At 36.9% G+C, this 23,436-nt stretch overlaps 2 protein-coding genes across 2 annotated transcripts; one reads left to right on the top strand and one right to left on the bottom strand.

Moving 5' to 3' along the window:
* Positions 1-1,140: 1,140 nt before the first annotated feature.
* hmgcll1 (3-hydroxymethyl-3-methylglutaryl-CoA lyase like 1) lies at positions 1,141-14,272 on the top strand (the record flags this gene model as incomplete). Its single annotated transcript, XM_079248584.1, has 9 exons — positions 1,141-1,236; positions 3,751-3,828; positions 4,299-4,406; positions 4,748-4,843; positions 5,029-5,177; positions 5,805-5,868; positions 6,339-6,527; positions 13,707-13,832; positions 14,168-14,272. The coding sequence occupies 9 exons, from the start codon at positions 1,141-1,143 to the stop codon at positions 14,270-14,272; spliced, it is 1,011 nt and encodes a 336-aa protein (XP_079104710.1).
* A 4,079-nt stretch (positions 14,273-18,351) lies between these two features.
* gfral (GDNF family receptor alpha like) lies at positions 18,352-21,775 on the bottom strand (the record flags this gene model as incomplete). Its single annotated transcript, XM_079248772.1, has 8 exons — positions 18,352-18,437; positions 18,525-18,599; positions 18,697-18,956; positions 20,226-20,541; positions 20,641-20,700; positions 20,870-21,025; positions 21,420-21,548; positions 21,739-21,775. 8 exons carry the CDS (start codon positions 21,773-21,775, stop codon positions 18,352-18,354), a joined length of 1,119 nt encoding a protein of 372 aa, XP_079104898.1.
* Between the last annotated feature and the right edge of the window lie 1,661 nt (positions 21,776-23,436).

Consider the following 23,436-nt stretch of genomic DNA (forward strand, 5'->3'; position numbering starts at 1 on the left):
AATTGTTTTTCTATTTAATTCTTTCAAAGTAGATTTTTTGGAGATCCAGTTATGACTGAAAACTTTACAAACCTTGTATTACATCATGTGAATAAAGGATTTGGTTGTATATTAGGATTTAAGTGAAAGCTAATTTCTTTTTCCTTTTTTAAAGTTTTGAAATATTTTTACTTTTTAGTTTGTTTAGTAATGCTGCATTTTCTGCACCAATACATCCAAAGGGGATTTAAAATCTAGAAAGTGGTGACTGATAAAAATCAGCCAAACCCCCCCCCTTCTCCCTATCCCCAAAAAAAAGCTTTTTCAAGGCTGATCATGCGAGTCGCCTTCCTCCCCTGAGAGAGAGGTAGCGGTCTCTCATCACAGGGCAGTTTAGTGTGGCGAGATGGTTGAATGAGAGGACTTCATTAGGCCCCTCTATTGTTAACATCTGGGTTCAGAATGGCTCTTTCTCTGCTAAACGTTGCCCTGCCTTAACAAGGGATTTTATTACACCATGCAGTTGACATTGGCAGCAGTGGCACGTCTGGCAATGGAAACCCCTCGGTGGTTTAGGTCATAGGAGATCAGTGAGCAGGCTGTTTCCTTCAAGCCTTCAGTTCTCAGCAGAATAAAAATGAAAACATCCATCTAATCTGGCTAAATTAAGATAAACAGTTATCAGCCGTAAGTCACCTTCTTTTGAATGCTTTGAAAATGAAAAAAGTGTTGGCTCTGAGTGATTAATTATCGGGTTTAGTTTTGTTTTTCTGTACTGCATCTGTACTTCATTATTCTGGCTCTGTATGTTTGACGTTTTTTGTGTTTTCCTCAAAAATGTAGCATTCATTTCCCAAGTTACTCTCTTTGCCATTTTCTATGACTTTTTTTTTTTTTGCCTCTCACCCACTCTCCACTCGCTCACCAAACCCCACCCTTTTACTCTTTTTCACCCCTCCCTGCCAAAGATGTGGTTGCCATAGCAACTGCTGAATCATCGTCCACAGCCATCCTCTAATTTAATCTCCTCAAGCAGCGAGGACTTCCACGAAGGGCTGTATTAGCGTACCGATGACACTTCTATTTGCTCAGTTGTATCTATCTGAACAGGTTATTCTCTAAAGACTCTGCAGTGCAGCAGACTGAGCTACAGCCTTTCGGATGGGTAACATACCCACCACAGTGAAGCACTGTCTGAGCTATGAGCAAATCATCGAGGACTACCCCTGGTTGAGACGCTGGCTGCAGGAAGAGAAGGTGGGCGTTATTTTTTTTGTTGTTTCTAATCCAGAGCACATGCTCTGCTGCATGACAATCTCGTGTCCCTTGTACCACAAAGCAGGCAGCTTCTGATGACAGTAGTTTTACTACTGTCATCTGGCAGATGAAATTATGACCGATTGCTACATGTTGCACTTTTTTACAACATAAACAGGGCTTTCTCTGAGAAAGATTTTTTTTTTCTTTATTTCTAAGCGACTATTCATTTAAATATTTAGCCTCTGTTTAGCCTTCTGTGTGATCTGTTTTAGAATGAATTATTTAGTAATACATTGTCAAAACAAACAAACAAACAAAAGTTAAAAAAAAGAAGAAAGAAAAAAGAAAAGAATGTTTTTCAGCTGCCAAATATTTCTGAACTCAACTGAGTTAAATTAACTGACAGTGTGTTGAGTTTTTGCTGGTCAATGTTGAATCTCAAAGCGACATGAGAATTTATCATTATGGTCTCACATTTTCTTTTAAACAAAAGCATCTGGAACAAAAAGTGCACAAAAATAAGGCAGTTTTGTAAGTGATAAAAATGTCTGTATGTGGGCTATTTCAGTGTTTTATTTTATTTTATTTTTTTTTTAGATAAATAAGTACAGATAGCCTACCTCAATGACTTCTTACATTTAGTGGTATTTGATAGTGGTAAGGTGGAGACTTCCTGTCCTCCTGTGACCTTGCAGCCAAATAAGTAGGTGTAGAAGATTGTAGACGAATGTGTGGCTGGATGACAGTGGTTTATAATTTTACACCACCATCAATCAACTATAAATTAGCTTAATTACTCTAAAAGAACCAGCATGGTGAGCAGCATGGTGACGTAGTGGTTAGCAAGAAGGTTGCTAGTTTAAGTACTCTTGTGTTCTCTGAGGGTACTCTGGCTCCCTACCACCCACAAGACATGCATATTAAATTAATGAACACTCCTCACATGTAAGTTGCTTTGGATAAAAGTGCCTACCTAATGACTGTAGAATAGAAAAAAAAGTGTCACGGTTGGAATGAACACGTAGTGGGACACTAAACAGAATATACAAGGGAGCAAAGGTACAACATAAAGCAGGAAACCAGAAAAATAATGACAAAAAACCACAAACCCTAAAACAGAACCCCAAAATGTTGACACAAAGTGACTAGAGCTTACATTAACTTGCTGATGAAGACGAATAAAGACCAATAAAGATGACATCATATTCAGACGTTTTGGCACTGAAGGCAAGCTGGTGCTGGTCGAGGCCAGGCGGCCTTGATTTGTTGCAGCATCTGTCTTCGTCTGTACTTGTTGACCGCCGCCATCAGGGCCACAAGCAGAAGCCATTCAGGCCAATGTTCTGAGCACCGGGGTAATGGTGGCAGTTGTCCCCTGAGGGAACTTTGGCTTGTTGTAGCTGAGCAGTTGAAGATGTTGGTGAATCCTACAACAAGCACATGATTTCTGCACCCGCCATGTACTCCATCTGTTCCTGGTGCTTTGCTGGTGTCAATGCTGCTCAGGATATGCAGTATCTGCATCTTATGTGTAAATTTGCTTAAAGCCATGTTAAATATCAAACTAATCAACTCAAGAACGAGTTAATATATTTATTATATAGAATGGTGGTTAGGTATCGGAAGTTAAACCTGATATTAATGAAATGATCTGGACAACATGAAAAACAAATTTAAACATAAGATGTTGGTAGATATTTTATTCTATCTTTCAATAAAAGCTGTATCCATTTTTGTCTTTTTCAGCTTTGGAAAATATACTTATACAGTCCCACACCATCACAGAGCCTGGTTTTTATACATGAGCTAGAGCACATGAGCACAAAAAACTATTGATTGTTTTTGTCACAATATACGTTTCCACTGTTTGATGAGTACAGTGAAGTTTTTCTGTTGTGCATTACAGTAAAGCCTTGAATATAATTTGTGAATGTAACCATCACTGCACTGCACTGAAGTTATGTAATGACTTAAATAAAAAAAAGTAAGCTGTTATACTTGGTAAAAGTTTTTATATTTCATTTTCATTTTGTTCTTTTATTTATTTTTTTTTAAACAAAATTCATCTGAAAGATTTGCCCATCAGTGATCAAGAATTTCAATATGCAGTTTAAAAAGTTAGTCATTTAAAGTCTTTAATCTATAATCTTCATTGAGGTTTTACAGTTACATTCAATGTAGGCTTTTTATTCAAAATAATGAGGTTCAGACTAGAAAAATACCCTGATACTCAAAATATCCCTTGTGGTTTTAGTGGAGTTACCCTACCGTTCTTTCCCAGACTTTTCTGCGTGACACATCTAAGTTTGCATTTTAATGACATGTCGACAGCCTTATGTTTTTGCTCTCAGGTTTCATGTGGCTTTGAGATATAAAGTTATTCATATTCAAAATAACATGTCCTGGGGCATCCCTCCCCAAAAGGGTGGTTGACTTTACAATGTTCTGTGTACTGTTAAGTGGTATTTCTTCCCCCATTCTCATTTTTGCTCCTCTTTGACATTTCTCCAGATCATTACTGAACATAAATATCCAGAATTTGTGAAAATTGTTGAAGTTGGACCAAGAGATGGACTTCAAAACGAAAAGGTATACTTTGCCATTCCTGTCACGTATCTTATTTATATTTATGGGCAGCCTTGTTTTTTATAGCTACACATGTTCATCCCTGGAAACTCCCATTTTTTCCCCTTTGATATATATAACAATGCAGAACATTTGGGTTGTTTTTCATGATGGCAGGGAGCACATGTTGTATATTTCCTTTGAGAGTGAATTGTAAAGAGGACGTGGTTCTGAGTTGACTCATCAGTTCAGCATATTTTTGCCTCATTGTTGAACCTTTTCACGTAAAGACTGCACAATGTGGATGGCAAATCCCCAACATGTAGTTCAGAGAAATGGGGAATATTTTCCAAAATACACATGTGCAAAGTTTGGCTTGCATGTATCATAATCATTTTTTAACAAAGAAAGAGAGTATATATTTTCTTATTTAACCTTTTATCTTGAGTGGAATCAAATCCAGAGTGAGTTGTTTCAATTTCATTGTTCTGCAGGAAGTTGTTCCGACAAGGGTGAAAATCCAGCTGATAGACATGCTCTCAGAAACAGGCCTGTCTGTGATCGAGGCCACCAGCTTCGTCTCTTCAAAGTGGGTACCGCAGGTAATAACTCTTCTTTGTGCACAGAAACTGAGTGTTGAGTGATTTATTAGGGGCTCTTTTTTTTTGTTTTTTTTTTGTGGCATTCACACTGAGGAAAATCTGTCCATGTAGCATGCTTGTTACACCCACCAATGACTTTGGAAAGTATATTATTTTATTCCTTGAGCAGCAGTCCTCCTTTCCATGATAAGTGTTTTAATTATTATAAGAGATCTGACATGGATTGTCAGCTTCCTGTTGTATGTGAAAATATCACTGCATGACCGTGCCTTTCCTAGAACATTTATGGAGGTTGCTCCTGATTTATTTTCCTGCTTCATATGTTTAATGTGTTCATTTAGATGGCAGACCACACTGATGTACTCCGAGGAATCCAGAGGGCACCTCATGTTCAGTACCCTGTTTTGACACCTAACATGAAAGGCTTTCAGGATGCTGTAAGCACTGATATCACTTTACTGCTATTGCTACAAACTTATACATAACTTAACATATTTATCTAAGGTTTATGTTATTTTGTTGGCACTGCTGTTTTTTTTTTTTTTTGTTTTTTTAAAAAATCAAAATAACCCCTGTTCCCACGTAAGTGCGACACCTTTTTTTGTTTCTTTACTGTTTAAAGGTTGCAGCTGGTGCTACTGAAGTGGCGGTGTTTGGGTCAGTGTCTGAAACCTTCAGCAGAAAAAATATTAACTGTTCAATTGATGAAAGCATGCTGAGGTTTGAGGAAGTCATTACCAGTGCCAAAGAGCAACAAATTCCAGTCCGCGGGTTAGTATTCTTGAAGTTAAGTGAAATTTGCAGCAAGAAAAAACATTTTAGAAATTCTGATTTTATGCTGATTATCACAGATTTTTTTTTTTTTACTTTAAAAGTAAACAAAACAATTAGCATACTTTAGTTTTCATATAAGAAAAATCATAGTTGAGTAGTAATACATCTGTAGGAAAATTCCAGATGTTCACGAGGTTATATCTAAGCATCACACGCCTGCGAGTCCAGATCAACATTTAAAGAAAAATAAAAAAAAGTTACTGTATGAAGTTTTTGTAATTGTCATTACTATGTTTTTATCATTAGCAAACCACAACTGCTTTGGTTAATTGTACTTATCTTCTGATTTGTGCTTTAGATTAGTATATTAATTTACTTTGTAACATTTGAGTTGTGAGGATTTTTCTTTTGTCCTTTGGGATTTTATGTGGCACATCAGATTTGGCAGTTTCTTAGTTGAATAAACTTACTTAATTTTTTTTAGACTTTTTTTTGCACAGTATGATCAGAAGCTTCAGAAGTTTTCTATTTTACATCCAACTGTCTCCTCTCTCTCTGTCGATGTTGAGCTCTATGGTAACAGATGAAGCAAATTAGAAATTTAGTGAACTGTTTTTCTTTAAGGTACGTCTCCTGTGCCCTCGGGTGTCCCTATGAGGGACACATTGAACCTTCAAAGGTTTCTGAGGTGAAACTACTAGTTTCTGTATCAAAGTTGTTGGTTTTTTTTTTCCTTTTTTGTCTTTTTCAGCATCACTTTTCTTTGTTCTCTGTCACTGCAAAATCCATCACATTTATTTGTAAGATAATACATCTTTAAATAAGTCAGGCTGTCTCTGTGTACATAATTGTCTCCTGATACAACATGTGATAGTGTTTATGTGAGATTTTCATTTTGTTTTATATACCTGTCTGTTTAATTTATTATTCATTGTGAGTTCAATCTTTTAATTGTGAATATTAGTCACTTTTTGTGGTTTTATCACTAATTTCTTTGTGTTCTTCATCTCAAAATGATCTTTAATTAAAATGATGTAAAATTACCTATTTAAAATCCACATTGTCTCCCATTTCAACTCAATCATACATGATTTGATGCTTTTGTGGCTCAGTTTTCGCCTAATAAAATCTGTTTGCAATGTTTTTACAATGCTTTAGGTGGCAAAGAGGTTATATGACATGGGCTGTTATGAGATTTCTTTGGGGGATACCATTGGCATCGGGACTCCAGGTTCCATGTGTAAGATGCTGCAAAGTGTGATGAAGGATGTTCCTGTCAGTGCCCTTGCGGTTCACTGCCATGACACTTACGGACAAGCGCTTCCCAACATCCTTACTGCGCTTCAGGCAAGATCATCTGGTATTGTATATTGCATGATAAGTTGTCTGAAAAGTGTTACCTCTGCTAGTAAAACTACTAGATTTACTATGTTATAATCCTACTGCCATCGTGGGAAAGGCTCTTAATGATTTAATTAGGAAAGTTAAAAAAATGCAGAACAACTATTGTTAATTGGAGAATTCAAAATCCCCACTGAAGATTATCTAAGTTTGCAGGGAGTTTAGGTTGAGGAGAATAAGCTGTATAGCAAACAAATCCACTGGAGAACAGACAGTCTGCTAGCAGGCAGAAACCATGACTATATACTGAGGCATACACTCACATGTATGTGCATAGAGCTGGAAAAACAGATTGTACTGCTTGCCCTCATGTGCATGCAAGCTGCTTTGTGTTGCACACAGTTACTGTTAAAGTTAAAATGAGTACATGACAAAAAAGTTGATCATGCCACCATACCAGAGCACATTTAATGCTTGTTTCAAAGGACAAAACACATTTCCTGGAAAAAATGGTCACTGTGTCGAATGAGGCAAGCAGACGTTGCTCCTTGTAATCCCCTTTAGGAAACAACGTTGTCCATAAGGCTTTGATGAATTACAATGGCTGTGCTCCTGCCTGTCAGCTTGGTAAAAGAAATTTAAAATTCAGGGAAACTTCAAGGAAGGAAGGCATTTATTAAGCACACATCTTTATAAATAGAGACCAGTCTTCTCTGTGACTCTGGTGGAGTCATGAGTGAATGTCTCTAAAAAGGAAACCAGGTTGAATAATTCGAAGGTCTGGTTGAAGAAAAAGGAGGACATGAGGTCCAATCATTCTGGCAGGACAGAAAGGAGTTTAATCCTAGCTGGAGGGATGTGGTTAGAAGAGGAAACTCCTTCAGGTCAGCGCAAGACAGCAATGCATCATCACATTCACCTTAAAATGTCAGACAGCTTTACACTGCTTTCCTGATAACTTGGCAAACACTTTGTGGTGCCTTTGCCTCAACACACTTTTTTTTTCCTACAATACAAATGAATATACTAGTATTGGAGAACCACAAGCCAATATTATGGAAGAATACAGCTTTCCCCAAAATAAAAAGGGACCTTATAATGTTAAATGTTTTAGAGTAAAAAACAGTCAGACTTATGAAAGTAGTACTTGATTTTTGAAAATAAAAAGCCAAATTAGTTACACATCGTACCGTTAAGGATACCACCACCATATAATCACACTGTCCTCCAAGCTTTGCCATTGTGCAATCTTCTCATGCCCGGTATGAAGTGCACCTTAATCCCATTTCATAAATTAGACAATTCTCTGATCTACTGCATGCACACTTTCTTCATTCAAAGATGAACACGGTTTATACTCCATATTTTCACCACAAAACATATTTGGTTTCACATTTAAAAATAAATCTTATCACTTTTTAATGAATTTTAATGCTTTTAATAAACTATCACATATGATGTGATAAAGTCCCAATTTTGGAGGACAGCTCCATGCTTTTGTAAATGATGGAAAAATGCCAAGTCCGTTGTAAATTAGTGTAACTTATGATGAAATGAGGAGGAGCTGCCAGATGTTGAAGCAGGACACCTTTCAACTTGCTTTAAAAGTAACTGTACAGCTCACATGTCATTTTTCTTAAAACACTAGTTTTAAATCACATTTTGGTGCTTCGTATGACATCACCTTTAGACTGGTCCCAATACTTATTTTTTAAGACACTCTGCGAGGCAGGGGTTAGAGAACATGCAAATTTCTTTTTTTTTAATTAATCAGAGATTAATTACATTTCTTTTCCACTTTAGTAAGGCAAATATAGTTAAATGTTAAGTCAGATAACTGCATTTATTTCAGGAATTTAAGCTTTTTGAAAGTGTGACATTAGAAATGCTGGCATGATTTTTTTTATAAAGTCCATTTTGAGTGGGATCTCTACCTAAATCACCTCATAAGCTTCAATGAAAATGAGACATGATGGCTGAAAAAATGTGTTTACTGTTGTATTTGTTTTGGCAACAATAGGGGACACTGAAAATCAGAAATCAGCAACAAGGAAGAGGGACATTAAAAACATGATAGAAGCCTTTCTACAAAGGAAGATTATTTAAACACTACCTGTTAATAACCTTAAGATTTTCGCCATGGGCCCTCGTATTACAATAAACACATCATGTAGACAACAACAACAGCGATATGCTCAATTTCTCACTCAAGTGTATCTAAGTTTTAAACCTCTGAGGATAAACCGTTGTTGTGGTGTTTTTCATCGCTTTACCCGCAGCAAGTGTAAACCTGACAGCTATCCAGACATAAAACAGAGGTAACGAAGATATGGCTGTATCAGTTCTCTGAGGCACATTGTCACAGCAGAAGAGGAAGCTCATTGGGGGCTGGGTGGGTCAACAGATGTGAGGGGGTCAGCACACAAAGACTCACCTATTCAGTGTTTGTTGGACAAAGCAACTGAGAGCAAGGTGGATAGAAAGGCCCTGGGGAGCTTCAAACTCGTCTGTCGCTTGGCTGTTGAACTCTCTGACAATGCTGTGCTTAAAAGCCAGTGGAAAATGATCCTTTCATTTGCTCTGTGCTAAGCATGCGATGAATGGCGCTGCAGCTGCAGCCCCAGAAACATTTAGACTGCTTTGTTTTTTTTGCAGGACTGTAGATAAAAGCTGTGTGGAAACATTTTTTAAAGTAATGATGAAATCATTTAATTTGCTTCAAATCAGTATTTACAAAAGCATTTACCAATAATAATCATGATTTGCACACCCAAAGACAATCATCCTTCACATATTTTACTTAATCAGACAGCAGCGGCTTTGATTCCTCTCTGACACAAACCAGTTTGCATCACCATGCTGAAGGAAAGCTTAACAATGCCCGTGTGTTAAGAGACAGAGACCTTTAAAGTTTGTTTTCATTTGGACAGCATTGGGAAAAATGCACAGAGACGGTGAAATTCTTCTGTGGATCATATTTAGAATAATTCATCACAGCTGCCCCACAGACACAGAAAATAATAGCAGCTGGGGATATTTAGCTTACCATTTGTTCACCCATAAACAAGAAGGAAATGAAAGATTTTATCATAGTTTTTCATTACTGTGTGCCAGAACTCCACACCACCAACTGGGAGAGAAATGAATTCCCCCAGTGCTGCCAGCCCTGAGTCACCTCTTTTGTTCCTGATAAAGACATTCCTCTGTCTTTGTAACTTTTTTTTTTTTTTCCAGAAGGTCTCAGGGGGGTGTCTTTGTTGGGAACCTACTCTAGCGGGTCACACAATGACAATGTATGGACTTAGATTTCACAGGGTTGGCAAGGAAATATTTATTTATCCTTGCCTGCAATTTTGGTGTATTGTGTCGTACTGCAGCTCGGGGATACAGGATAGCCTGTTTGGATCTCTGATAACAAAACATTCACGTGAAAGTTTTTCTTTGTTAAATTCATGACACACTGTTCCACCAGAATGAGTTGTGCAGGGTCAATATGTTTACTTTACACACAGTAAATAATATAGGGGGAAGACTGTGGTTGTCAATACTTTTTGCTTTAGTACTGAAAGTCACTAAATTTCAAAGCCACATTTCACAAACTTGTGAATAAAATGCCAATAATTGTTTACTACAAATGGCAAAAATTCAAAACCCTGTGGTAATGTCAAATACATGTGGTCCTTTGGTACAACCTACCACACTATAGGGATGAGTTCAAACATGCAACAGGGAGTGTTTTAACGGATAGACGAAACAAAAACAAAGGCCAAACCAGAGAATATGCTTTAAGATGATATGCTTTGCAATAAAAGAACAATCCAGAACAAATGGGAACATTTTGCCAATACTGTCTTCTTTAGTTTTCAAATTACTTCATACAGAAGGAGCAAATGTGTTTGTCATCAAAGGTATCTTATTTTGTGCAACTTTCAGCATTTCTAAGATCTCTAACCGGCACATCCCACTATGACCTTTTTCTCATTGCCTAGGCTTGCTTTCAAATCAATATAATAAATGAGTTATTATTTGTTTATGAGTGGGAATGGTAATAACATTTATAAAATACATGCTACAACCTACCTTATCCCTATCAGGCATTGTTTGGCTGAATGCATCAGTGTAGTGAATCGAAATTAGAAACAGGAAAAGGCATCAAATTTTGTCTGAAAGGAAACATCTTTACAATTTAGATGCCAAAGTTGCGAAATTGCAACAAGCATCAGGCCTGACAAGTTCAACATTTAACACTTTCACCGCTAGATAATAGACCTGTGAATTAGTCATCTGCAATCGGCGGCACTGTCACCAATCAGACACTTTAAAGCCAAATAGAATTTATATGGCTGCCAACCTGTGATGCCACAAGATGAAATTAGTGAGTAATTTTACTCATAAATTCTGCTTCATATGAAGCGTTTTTGTCTTCTTTACAGAAAGCCTTAAAATCCTCTAAACCTCTGGCGCCTAAAGATTTTATTTACTGCAGGTCATATGGGTTTATGTTCAATTTCACAAGATCTAAAAAGACCTTTAGAGTGGGCAAAACAGAAAAAGAAACACTTTAGCAACTCATTGAGATCTGCATGTGCCTGTTTCTAGCGATAACCACATGAAGTTGAGAAGGAAGTGGGTGAAGACTCACAAGATTATCAGACACCTAGCTCATCCATAAGTGGTGGAAATATGACGTTCCTCTCTGTGTTACGGCCATACCTGGGTCAGATATTTCTAATGTCTTATGTTTTAGTGTAGCTTGTTGGTCAATATCACGTTTAGATCACTTTGTATATGCCTTAAAATAATAAAAAGATGAACATTTGGCTACTCTTTATTTTATATTTTTTTATTAATGTGGACAGTGACAACAAAATAATATGAATGCATAAAAATTTGCCACAAGAAACAGAAATAAGAAAAGCTTATAACAGTTGTTTAATAGTAATATAAAGAATATTTGATGAACAATTTATGTGTCAATTAAGTGTCAATTTATGTACCCAAACTCATTTTAAATATAACCAGACTGATGATATTATTTTCCTGTCTATAACTGCAGTATTGAATCAACCACTGAAACATAAACTCCAATAGTTTTAGAAAAACAAGATTTTATTTTTTCCAAACAACATTTTATTTCCTTTATTGTTGGTTGTTTCGTATTGATGAAACTCAGTGATCCTCCAAACAGGTTTAGGTGGAGAGTGAATGATTTTATTATGTGGATCCTGCTATGTATGCATGAAGAAATCACAATGAAAAATTGAATTTATTTGTTCTTTTTACTGTAGGTTTATTTAGCACATCTCCTCACTGCCCTCCTGCGTTGGGGGTTTGCTTTCTCGTTGCAGGCTTATTTATGGTTCCTGGAAGGAGGTGATATATGTGTCAGCAGTCGGTCTCTGACAGTTTCTTTCAGCCTCTCAGTTTATGTGGTAGCGAGTAAAGCTTCACTGCTTCATATCCCACCAAGAATACACACTCTCTTCTCTGACGCAGTTGTAAAACCAAAATGGGAGCGTGTCCATCTTCATCCTTGTCCACTCAGAGTGTAGAATGTCAACAAGCTTATTCCAAATTATGCAAGCTCAAAAATGCACCGTGTCTTTACCCAGGAATGCATTGTTTTCATATGGCCACTGCTCAGTGAATGTTTCTTAACACTCAGCACACATTTGGCTTCTGGGCAGCGTGAAACTAAGTATTGGAAAGCTCAAGCTACTGACCACCAATTCCTCCATGATTAGTGTCCAGTGGAAGGGGACATGCTGCTTAAGAATACGAGTGTGCTCTAGACTTGTAACCTTACAGTGCAAGCAGCTGGAAGTGAGAGGATTGGCATGGTAGATTACAACTCTGTGTTTATACAACAAAAAAATTCTGCCCAGTACAATATCCTGCTCTGGCTTTCACCAAGGTCTGGAAATCTCTTGTACCGCACACACCAGAGTATCACACACACCTCCACCTATTCCTTTGCCAAACCAAACAGTACTTACAGCTGGCTCAGACAGCCCCCCGAAAGAAGTAGGTTCTTGTCTGTAGGAAAAGCAACCAATTAGCAGCATTGTTCCAAGAAAGCGATAGTGGTTCTTTCAATTTATCTTGCGCGGTTCTGCTCAGCGAAAGGAAATCCCTCATTACCTGATGCCACTCAGAGGATCAGTGTGTTAATTTCATCTCACTGTAGGATCCTCTGACATCTGGCGCAGCCGCTGAAGCTGGAAAACAACATTAATGTTCTCATGACGACGCTAAGGACATGTGGAAAACATCCTGAGATGTTCATGATGACTGAAAACTGGAGGTCTGGCCTCAGCAGTTTTTGGTGTTAAAACAAATGTTATACTTGTGGTTAGGTTACATATTTATAATGCAAACACTGCAGTTGTTTCTGGTTATAATGTACGCTCTCATATTCCAGTGTCAAGATCTTATAAAAATTTATTTTTAAAAATGAGTTAACAAATTTTCTTTGACAGCATTTTAGAATGTTTGGTAAGCAGTGTACCGAAACGAACAACAACAAAAAAAACATCATTAGTCTTCATGTGGACTTGCTATTGTAGGCTGAAAAAAAAACCCATTTATGCCAAACCTTGGAATTGTAACATAGATTAGTAAGGAGCAAGTGGACCAAAGAAACTGAAATTGAGCGCTTTCATTTTCCTTATTTGTGTGCACAATAAGGCCATTGAACAGATACATCTTTCAGTGGAATTTTTCATGATGCTGACATTTGTTTAAAAAAAAAAAAAAAAAGTGTTCATTTGTATCAATTGTTGGCATGGTCTCCGAAGAACAGTACTTTCAGTGTGGTAAGAAAACGATTCCCAACAGTTGAAGGCAAGAGCAGAGCTGTAAAAACACGAGCAACTGGGAGAATCAGAAACACATGAAATGTTCTAGTCAGCATTAATAATGTTCTTTTCACAGCAATAAGGCCGTAATTATGTGGTGCTAGTGGTTTAAGCTGACAGAGAGGATGACTAAGCCATACTGTAGGACACTGTATGCCCACTCATCTTCACAAGCAAAGCTCACAGTTCTCTTAAACACTTGTAAGATATTACCGCAGGCCTGGCAAGGTGCATCGCATCAGACAGAACAATTCAACAGAACAAGGATCCTTGTTCCTCGATCCTACCTGAGGAATGTCTCTGAATGTCTCTGTTGTATGTCCCTCAGATGGGGGTCTCTGTGGTGGACTCCGCAGTAGCAGGCCTGGGAGGTTGCCCCTATGCTGAGGGTTCATCTGGCAACGTTTCAACAGAGGATGTTCTTTACATGCTCCATGGCATGGGCATTGAAACAGTAAGTATTTAATGTGTCTGCTATCCTAGTAAAATTAAACTCTTGCAATCTTTCAGAGCTTATTTACATAAACAGATCACTCTGCAAACATACCTCTCTGAAAAGGTTTATTTTATGTCAGTGGCTTACACAACTTGTCCAAGCCTTTCACACATGGTCTCCTGAACAATTTCACAATCCCTACCCCTGCTGGTGGAATATTTGTACTGCAGCTTAGTTTTTAGTCACCTGCACACATTCATTTAAATTGATGAGCAGCCTAACCTAACAGTTATTATTTTTCACTTTCAGGTTGTTATGAATACATTACGGTTTATTTTTGTCTTTGTTGTCAGGGTGTCAACCTGACCAAAGTCATAGAGGTGGGGGACTTCATCTGCAACGCTTTATGTCGCAGGACAAACTCTAAGGTTGCCCGGGCAAAACAAAGGACACTGTGACGTGCTTTTGAAAAGAAAACCATGTACATGTTCGACTCTGTCCCGTTCAAGTGCTTACCCTGTTTTTGTTGCCTTCAGCTTGTTTGTGACAGGATTTTCTGGCATTTCTAACAATATTTGCAGTTTAAAAGTTTAATCAGCTTGTAAACACCTTAGAAACAGTTGAACTTGAAGATATTTCATGGATATTCCACCTAACTTAGTTTTTGTTTAGCTTGATTTAGCAAAGGCAGGGATGTGTTGGATTGGTTTTTTTTTTCTTTTTGTGATGGATGTTTTGATTGCTGACTGGATAGGTTATACTGTAAACATATACATACACTGTCTTTTGTAACTGCTGCAATTCTATTTTAAGGGCTTCTCACTTCATTTGGCTTTGACAAATTTACCCGTTTATGGCAGTGTCCCTTCAACTGCTTTGCAGAGTGCAGTGGCCTTATCAAAATGCCGACTACTTCTCTTCCCTGCTGAGCTCAGTTCAACACAAGTGCCGCTCAATGCACTTTAGATGACTACTCATAGGAAAGCGTTTTTCAAACAGCACCACAGTTCTGAATCAGGGCAGGTTTTTTATATCAGGTTTGCCCTTCATCATTGGATTGATTTTGGATATAATTTGTTTGTCTTCTTTAACCACGATGTAAGCAACAGGCTGGTGTAATAACCATAGAGTGAAATGCAACTTGTCTTCCTCATACTGGTCCCATTTGTTTCCACCCTGCTGCTATTTTAAAACATAAAAGATCATTTATGGCTGAAAGAGAAATCTAACTATACCTTTTAATTTGATTTTAGCTTAAGAAAATTTGCCAAAGCAATTGAATATTATGCTTTACAAAGTGAAAACTAATTAACAAATAAGACTTTCTTCATGTTTACAGAAGCTGAGCAATGCTATATTTGCATCAGAATATTTCATGGTAATGTTCTACCCGGGCTTGTCCATATTTATTTCACATTTAAACTGTTGTCTACTTAAAATAAGATGTTCTTTACTGTCATATTTGTTTCCTTTTAGTTTGTTGCCCTGGTCGGTAACAGCAAGACAAGAGTAAAACCACTGACAGCTGAACAAACAACATTGACAGGAGCAGGATATGTTTGGATGTTATAGTCTTTAGAATTCTTTATCATTTGCAAACTGTTTTAGAAACAATGAACGATTATTTTTATTGCATTATGTATCTCCATTTAATTGTTTTATTTTCTTATGTTGCTTTGGCTGATAATGTACAGCACTTTGTTTCAGTTGTATTGTTATAAAGGGCTTTATAAATAAAGTTGAGTTGAGTTGAGTCTATTCATTTCTTTAGGCGGGAAGCTGAAAACAAACTGAATAGTAAGGATGCAAGTGTTTAATGTTTTAATGGGTGTTCCTGGTTTAAACCGTGATTCGAGGAAATCTAAGCACTGACCTGCTTGTAATGCCTACACCTTAGTGTGAAAATGCCCGTGCTTACGTGTTCACTTATACAGTCTTTACGTCTGATGTCTGCTTAAGTTTCATCTTATATTTACGGACTAGGTGCAACTAAAAAAGCCAAAACTGCTGCTACATACCCAAAGCAACAGATTGCATCTGAAAGTGATAATTTATTTCTTTATACTGTCTCACAATCCCTATTTTTTTTTTTTTTTTTTTTTTTTTTTTTTTTTATCTTTTCATTTTTTATTTATTCGGCTCATAGACATAGAGAATAATCACATAATAAAATAGACCTTGTAGCACACACTGGATAAAAGATAAGATTATGTGTTAAGGCTATAAGGGTAAAAACCTTCCTGAAAGGTTTGATTATTTATATTTACCTATATACTTAAATGCCTATGATTCTCTCCAGTGAATCCAGTAAATCTCTCCAGTCTGTCTGGTACAATGACAAAAAATCTGTATAAATATATATATATTAGCTATGACAAAACAGATATCTGTCTTAAGTTCAGTTAGCTCCAAGCTAATACCAAACCTATGTCTTTGACTTTGAGAAAGTCATTCTGCTCTCACATCACATTGTCTCATTCTGAATATTCATTCTGAATATTCATTCTGCAACTGCTTACTGCTCTGTGATCACTCAGAAATCATTATCTCATTTTGGATGGCTCCACAGTGTTGAAGCAAGTGTTTTCAAATTAAAGAGGATGCACAAGATAAGATATCACCTCTGTTTAGCCTCAGAGATCAACCTTGCCTTCAGTCTGGTCTCCAGCTTTAACTTACTTTAATCTCAAAGTCAAGCATTTGAAAATATCAGTGTTTGCTTCACATAACACAAGTTACGTGATGAATTTTGCAATCAGTGATGTAATTATCAGGATTAAAGGAATATGTTGGTGAATATAGATCTGTTATTTGAATATTTAATGTAAAAATACCAGATCAGATGCATTTAAAAAAAAAAAAAAAAAAAAAAAAAAAAAATATATATATATATATATATATATATATATATATATATTTTTTTTTTTTTTTTTTTTTTTTTAATTGATTACTTCAAATAACCTTTACATAAACAGTTTTCAGTCAAGGCCAACACAAAGTACTTTGCTCTTGTCCACAACTTTAGAGAAGAAACAACAACAGTACAACAGTGGATTTTTTAAAACTATTTTTTTTACAGTATGGTTTTTTTGAGCATTTGTAATCAGTCATATGAACGGTGCCTCCTCATAGACACTTGCTTTTTTAATTTAATAGAATAATTCTGCTTAAATTTATTCTGCTCCAGCAGAGCGATGACAGCAGCTGCCGTTTGTTCCTGCATCTAAGACTCTTTGCCGCTGCTGTCAGACAAAGCAACTTCCCTTTTCTTCCTCTGCTCCCATGTCGTTTGATGGCTTATCTTTTATAAACTGCAGCAGATGATGTTGTCATGAGGTCTGATGTTAGGGAAGCTTTCTTTTAACTGCCGTTTGAAGCTTTCTTTCAGAAACCTTCCTGTTTTTTTCTCAGCAGAATAAACTGCAACCTGTCACTGCCACAATTATTCAGCAATTCAATCAAAAAATAGGAATTCATTGTGTCTGTAATGAAGTTTATTCTCAGTTAGACATAAATAAATAGAGAATTATGAACACAGAACATTAAAAAACACAGTTTGTATCAAACAAAAAGGACATAACAAAGTTGTCTTGCTTGTTGCAGATATCTGATTTGTAGTTTGAAAAGGGTATTTACTTTGATTCTTGTGGTGCAACACTTAGCGATTACCAGTGTGTGACAAACAGAAATTTCTCCCTTTAAATCATGCCTGGAGCATTTCTGAATGATCCGATACTTCCTTGTCACCATACCAGTATGGATTCTGTCCTGAGTTTCCTCCCACTGTCCAAAACATGCATGATATTTCCATGCTGTCCTATCAGGATGTTTTAAAGTAGATTAGTGTGAGCATATGAGGGCTGGTACCTGCTGCAGGTCTGTTAGGTGTGGAAAATAAATGCATCAATAAATTTAGCTCATATTTGAATCTTGTGAGTTCACAATCATATTTCTTTAAGGTGTCAGATGTACATCGTTGTTCACATGAAAGTTAAACAAATTACTGTACAAAACTGTTTTAATTCCTAAACATTACACAGTAGAGTTTTGTGTTCAATTTGAAATGAGCTTTGCGGTGTGACACCATCAAGCAAGACGCTAAAACCAGAGAAATGTATCAGTTTACTGTACATAAAGAAGATCAGAAGCTCGGCAACAGATTGCGAAGGAGCCCATCTCGAAAAGCAGACAATCAGCATTCATTTCCTGCAGTTATTTCCTGCTTAATCTGCTTTGTTGTTGTTTCTTAAGTGACTGTTTTTAAAAGAATCCTAAATTTAGTGGTTAACAACCGGATTTTTTTCTTTCTAATCAACTTGAATGTGACATAAGAAACCGACTGAAACGCTCCCCCATCAACGAAACAGCATAACATCAGAGATGAAGAGTACAATTTCTCCTTTGCGGATGACAAAGTTTGGTTTGAGCTCTCTTTTTCAACAACCTACAAGAAAAATAAATAATATTTACAAAAATCTCTTCTCACAGTAACCTTAAATATCAGAGAAACTTTTGCATTCACTTCATGTTGACATACTCACCAGATTTTGCTGACAATGGCCAAGGGCATGATTATAATAACCCCTGCAAACAGCACAGCTGCGAAGGCATACAAAAGATTGTCTGAAAAGAGAAAATATCATGTTTGATGAAGTCAAAATGGATTTGATTATTTCAATTAAGGGGCTGAATTTTAGGTGGGGCATTTACCATGTGACCATGTGTGAGCATGTTCAGGGTCATTGGTCTTAGGTGGTCTAGAAGGACCACCACTGCTTCCTCCCACTGTTAATGAAATACATGTAAAATTAATCTAAATATTTGCAACAGTAATTGAATTAATAGTTTAAGCAACTGTTTTAGAACTACATTTCCTTCTTACTGAAGTATGATCTGTTATGAAATACTTCTTGAATCGTCCTGCACGTCACAAGATGATCGCCATGCAATCCTTTGCATGTGCACGGATGGTGAAGCACTGTGCCGAATGTGGCCAAAAAGGCCCTTTTACACTCCGAATGTGTGCCAAGCATGAGACCTGGATGCTTCAGCATTAAACATTCGTCTCTTTGGGGATTCATCTCACTGCATCGTGCTTCTTCAAAGCTCCAACATTTGGCTCGGAGAGTTTTCAACATGTCTCTGATCAAATAGTCAAGAAAAAAAACAGTCATATTAAGTAATTATTCATTATTTGGAGACAATACTGTACATACTTTAGAATTAAGTCATAAAAAAAAAATCTCTGAGGAAGACATGCTAAATAAAATTCTCAATACAAACTTTTTTTGAATGAATGCAGTAAAAGACATAATTAAAAATAATTAGGAGCAGTTTACAATCTGTCTTCATGCCCACTCTCAGCTTAAACAGTTTTTAACCTTCTGAAACCCTCTGCAGGATGAAGCTAAGTATTATATTAGATTAATCTTAAATAGTATCTCATTTGGGAGCAATAAAATCCGTTGTTACAGTTTTTCAATGTTTTCACAAACTCCGTTGCATAAACACAAAATTTAAAAAAGTATTTCATCACAAATCTTTTAATCAGAAAGACAAATAAAAAAAAAAAAACTACATTAACAAAATCGGTTGATGACTTTAGAGACCCAAACCCTCAGCCCGGCGTCAAATATTTTGCTTCATAGCGGCCTAAGAATCTATTATTTAATTGACAAAACATCTGCAAAATGTGTAAATAAACATTATTTTCACTCTTGTACTAAATAAGAGCCCCAAATCCCACAGATGGTCAGTTTATCATGGAAGCTCGCTGCCATCTATGTGTTAAAGAAGGAAAGGACAGCAAATAGAATTTTTTGGATCCAGCCATGTGTTGTGTTAGATTTGTTCAGCTCCTGCTTGTCTTCAGACAGTTGCAGATAAGAATGCAATTCCACCATCCACCATTAACACAGATTTCACCAACTTCTCCTGCTTCTCGTTGTGAGGTACAAATCATTATTTAACGATTGACAGGTGCAGACTGGATTTTTAAAACCCTTTTAGTCATAGTTTGAAATGGACTGCTGTTTGTGTCTTTAAATAAAACCAGCAATGCTGTCTTTCCAGCACCCCCTGCTCAACTGAGTTTAACACCTTTGTCAGAATGATTGACACTTTTTAATCACAGATAGAGGATTTATATAAAGATGTCATGAATAATATGTTCAGACCTCCTTCCCTGGTTTGTCTTATCTATGTACAGTTGAGAGACACCTATTCCTCTCACCTTCATACCTGAAACAATATTTCTTCCTGCTTTTTGGGTTTCCTTAAACCACATCCACCAGATGCGGCTCAGAAATTTTATCTTCAACGTAGAAATTGCTTGCATTGATTTTGCAGCTGCTTTCCCAGCCGTTTGCTACAACATTTCATTAAAGCAGCATCTTTTGGAAAACAGCATACCTGCAGCTACTGTCCTTAGCGCACTGCTCAAGTCTTTCTTGGCAGATCCTGGTCTCGTCTCCACATGCGCCACTCTGCAGACCAGTTTTCATGAGCTTACAGCTCTGATCTGAAGCCTCACACTCGCACATCGCCAGCGTCTCAGCAGTATTTTGAGGCATGTTGCCATAGAACTGCTGAGTTTCCTGCTGACAGCGAACACTGTCACACTGCTCTGTCTTACACGCTTGAAGAAGACGAGCAAGGTGTCTGTTGCAAACAGAATCACCGACACAAACACCAAGTCGATCCACGCAGGATCCTGCACCATCATACGCTGTGTTAAGAAAGGTATATAAGTTGTAAGCAGAACTTCATTTTCGTAAATGACTTGTCCTCCCCTCTGATGATGCAGTCATAATGAAGTAAACATTACCATCGTTTCTGAAGCTACTAGACTGCCAGTCCATCATTGTGCTCCTCTTCTGCTGAACTGCTGTTTGAATAAAAGGAAACAAGATGAGGTCAGTCTTAAAACAGTTTTTTTTATCACAGTTATTTAGAAGTTTGACAGTCTTGGCTTGTAAATCAGATCACCTTTGGTGAACAAAAAATGCAATTTCACACACAAATGCTCATCCCAGACACAACAGAGGATTCTGCACCTGGCATTCTGGTGCATTGTGAGGCCAGGACTTGTATGGAGTCACAGAGCTCCTCCTCCCAGGCGCACGCACACCCTCTCAAAGAAGGAAATTGGTCCAGTGCGGTCTGGATGGTCATGTTACAGATCTCTAAGCCCTTTATTTGGCACCCTTCATCTTGAATATCACAAACACAAATGGAGAGGCAGAAAAACAGGATTTTCCATGAGCTGCTAAGGTTTTGTTTGTGCAGCAGGTGTATCCAGCTGTACGTGCCTGCTGCTCTGACGGTTTCTCTTATAAAGACTGTTTACATATGCAGAAACTATAAACCCTACCATTATAGATGGTTCTAACAATAAAGCACTGATGTTTGTAATAGATTTAATAATCTAAGCTTTGCCACAGGTCTCACTTATAACATTAAATCTATCCTCTGCAAAGTAGTGTTTATTGAATTGGGTGCAATCACTTTTATCCTGACTCTTTAAAATATTCAATGATAACAATGTGTTTCAACTTGCAGGAACAACAATACCAACTTGTGTTGTTTTTTTGTTTTTTTTTTTACCCTCACAGTTGCCAGCATAAAATGCTCGTTCATGCCTGCATAAATCTGACATGCAGGTATCCACAGCAGCCAAACAGTCAGACGCTGGAGATGAAATATTGATGCTGGATATCTGAGGAATGAGAACCCCTGAAATACACATTGCAAAGACTTATTTAGCAATCTGTCTTTTACGTATTCCTATTACATGTCTCGAGCTGATAAAGAAGATGTTGATTTGACTGATTACATTCTAAATTTTATAAAATGTTGTTTAATAAAACCTACATTTGAAAAGATAATAAAGATTTAAATGCACAGTTGGTAAAAGCTTACTCACCCAAAGTGACTGCTGCCACCAGATGTACGACCTGCATGTTAGCTGCCTGTCAGTGGACATCTGAAGCTCTCCTCCTGTCCCTTTTAGCTGTGATACACCACCCACAGTCAACAAGATATAACACATTTATTAGAGGCTGCTCCCTGCACGACGTTATAAAATTACACAGCAATAAAACAGACACAAAACAACATAAACAAATCTTTTATAGTCAACAGCGGAGTGACTGTGAGATGTTCAATGAAAGCCTGTTTATGGCATAGTATGTCCCTGTAATCAGATAAATGAATTGTGTATGTGCCTTTAACGAGGCTTTTTGCATCACTGATGTATTCTCCCTTTTGCTCCCCTCATTCATTCGCTCATCATTTATGAGCCTTTGTGATTCATGCTTCTAATCAACTTTTAAAGTTCAGGGAGAAAAAAAACAGTCCAGTCTTTATTGTGATGTTGTTTTTTGTTTGCTTGTTTTTCCCCGATTGAGATCTGGGCTGCCATTCTCTTGGGTTCTTTTGAGATATCTTCCTGGAGTGTTTTATTTATTTATTTCTGATTGTCACTTTGGTATTTACTCAATGGGAGATTATTGAATTTCTCTTTGCAAAAGCTGTAATGAATGAAAATGACTATAAATTATCTGTTATATTAAATAAATTTATTAAATATGAAATGGAGACTATTTCTTTGTTACGAACAATCTTTTTGACCAATAAATCAAAAGAGATTATTTATGAAGACATCTGGAGTTATCTTCAGGTATATTGTTTAAGCTATTTTTATCACTTTAAATTCTAGGACACCATACATCTTTTTTTAGTGATTAGGTCTCTAAAATTCATGGTTAATGTTTGAACTGGCAATAGCAAAATACAAACCAAGTCTGTGGTTATACTGCTTCTCTTCTTCTTACTGATTAACGCCATATAATTTCTCCTCCAATTTTGGTGTAAGTTGTTCTCTAGCAAGACAGCTACTGCAGTAGAAGAACAAGAAGTACAAGACGTCATGAAGAAAAAGAAAAAACAGACAGATGTTTTCTAAGCTCTGGTTACACATTTTACCAAATAAACCTTTGTTTTTGTTGTTTTGTGGGGATGCTGCAACAAAGAAAACTGCAAGAAAGACTAGAAGGTAAGCTCCATACAGTTATCTATGTCAAAGAAAATTAATGCATCATCAAGTGTATCAGTTAGTTGTCAGTCAATCACAGTGTTTTCATCTAACAGGTTAAAAGATGGAGATGCAGAGAGGTGCTGCTGTCAGTGTCAGGGGTGTGTTCTGTAGTGGAAATTTTCACTTTATGTCTTACTAAATGCCTGAAAATGTTATTCCTTATGCATTTGTTCACTGTCTATAGTAAATGGTTCTCTCTAAGTGCATTTCCAACATTAAGTCTGGCAATAATCTGCTTTTATCCTTCATTGAATTAAAAAAACATATGGTAAGATGGGATGAAAAGCTTCCAGCTATGAAGAACTACTCAGATAGAGGTTGTTTATTTACAAGACAAGGGTCTCTCTGACTTCTGAGAGGTGCCAAATAGTCTGAACTGGCGACCTTGAATTCTAACAACTAAGGTTTAAAACAGATTTTTATCGGTTTTTCAGATCAGAACTCCTCCACACTTCTGCTTAATAAGACTTCTGAACAATTTCTCCTGCTGAAATTGTAATACTTGTTTATTTTTCATTCTCTGTT

This window comes from Telmatherina bonti, assembly GCF_933228915.1.
Source record: "Telmatherina bonti genome assembly, chromosome: 11".
NCBI lineage: Eukaryota > Metazoa > Chordata > Actinopteri > Atheriniformes > Telmatherinidae > Telmatherina > Telmatherina bonti.